The sequence below is a fragment of the Orycteropus afer genome, unplaced genomic scaffold, assembly GCF_000298275.1.
Source record: "Orycteropus afer afer isolate SDZICR_OR568_19922 unplaced genomic scaffold, OryAfe1.0 scaffold00070, whole genome shotgun sequence".
Lineage (NCBI taxonomy): Eukaryota > Metazoa > Chordata > Mammalia > Tubulidentata > Orycteropodidae > Orycteropus > Orycteropus afer.
Window position 1 is genome coordinate 4,355,677 of NW_006921657.1, and position 1,715 is coordinate 4,357,391.

The 1,715-nt window shown below is 41.3% G+C and overlaps 1 protein-coding gene across 1 annotated transcript in view; it reads left to right on the forward strand.

Annotated features, from left to right (window-relative positions):
• The window catches only part of MICU1 (mitochondrial calcium uptake 1), a 277,929-nt gene that overhangs the window by 227,692 nt on the left and 48,522 nt on the right, over positions 1-1,715 (forward strand). The window contains exon 11 of the mRNA XM_042780922.1: positions 1,038-1,146. Coding sequence (XP_042636856.1) covers positions 1,038-1,146 — 109 coding nt within the window. The remainder of the gene's footprint in view (positions 1-1,037; positions 1,147-1,715) is intronic.

Below are 1,715 nucleotides of genomic sequence, written 5' to 3' on the forward strand. Positions count from 1 at the left end.
TTATGCCCCAACCACCAAAGCCACAGATGAGGAAATTGAAGAATTTTATCAGCTTCTACAGTCTGAAATTGACCAAACATGCAATCAGGATTGCTCCATTAGTAGCTTTTAAATTAAAATCATGAGCAGCTTTCCCGTGCTTGGGTTCTCCTAAACACTGAAACCCTTCCCTTGCATATCACTGACTTTGGTGATTCTTTAATGAGCTTAAGCCTCAAAAAGATTAGCTGGCCTGTAAGCAGATTATTCAAATGGAAGTCCAGACTCTGGTCTTGTTAAGATGTCTAACAGATCAGGTGGTGACAGTCCATTTAGGCAGTGTCACAATAGATACAAAAAAAAAAAAAAAAACCTCACTGCCATCAAGTCGGCGACTCATAGCGACCCTTCCTTGGGTTTCCGAGGCTGTATCACTGCAGAAATAGATTGCCCAATCTTCCTGCGGAGGGGTGAGTGGCTGGTGGGTTTGAACCGCCAGCCTTCTGGTTATCAGTCAAATGCCTTAGGCACTAGGCCACCAGAGCTCCCATCACAATATAGTGTGGCAAATTGGAGAGCACAGTCAGAAATATTTTTATTAAAGATATCCATCATTCACTATGAGCAGCTTTATGTCAAGTTTTGAGTTTGAGGGAGAAGCGATTAGCCAATATGCCTTTCTCACTTAGGATAAAACTCTATTTTTGTTCCCCTATTATGTCTGGTAGCATAGTGTCTAAGGCACTTGACTGCTAACCAGAAGGCTGGCGGTTCAAACCCACCAGCCACTCCCTAGAAGGAAGGTTGGGCAATCTACTTCCCTAGTGATACTGCCTCGGCAAGCCAAGGAGGGGTCACTATGAGTCGGGCCGACTCGACAGCACATAACAACAACATTATGTACACATTTGACATTCCTTGAGTAGTTCATTCCATCTCTGTTTTAAACATAAGCATAACTTTAGGATTTACAGACTTCAATAACTTCCTTGTTCCTCACATGTTTGCTGCTTTTTGTTACATATTCCTGCTTAATCTTGCTGTTTCTTCTTTTTCAGGGCCTGACATTTCAGGAGGTGGAGAACTTCTTTACTTTTCTAAAGAATATTAATGATGTGGACACTGCACTGAGCTTTTACCATATGGCTGGGGCATCTCTTGATAAAGGTAATAAAACCCAAAAGCTGCTTTCTTGCAGGTATAAACTATGAATTTGTAACCTATTAGATCATTGCGTCTCCTTAAAGCAGTGTTTTTCTTGACATTGTGTTTTTTGTTACGTTGCACAAACCTTGAATTTTACCCTCAGAGAGCTCAGCAAATATATTTTCTTGTGCTAAAGGCTCTAGTCAAGGCATATGTCCATCTTTAAATATTACCCTTGGAAATAGGCATCTAACTTGAGTCACAGCACATGAAACTGGAGCTCCTCTCATCTGAGCCAGAGTCACGACATATATAATGTGAAGCTAAAGCCATTGTGCATTTTAATTCACATCTTTGATTAAAAGGAAAGGTTTGGTTTATTTCTTGTGTTAAAGAAATTTTTTTTTAAGGTGAAATTATGACTCTGAGAATAGCAGCCCCCCCGGTGGCTTACGTCATATAAATTCAGTTCCAGTTTCTACAGGCAACTATGAGAGACCAGAGGAATGTTGTTGTTGTTGTTATGTGCCATCGAGTCGGCCCCGACTCATAGCGACCCCTCCTTGGGTTTCCGAGGCAGTATCACTACG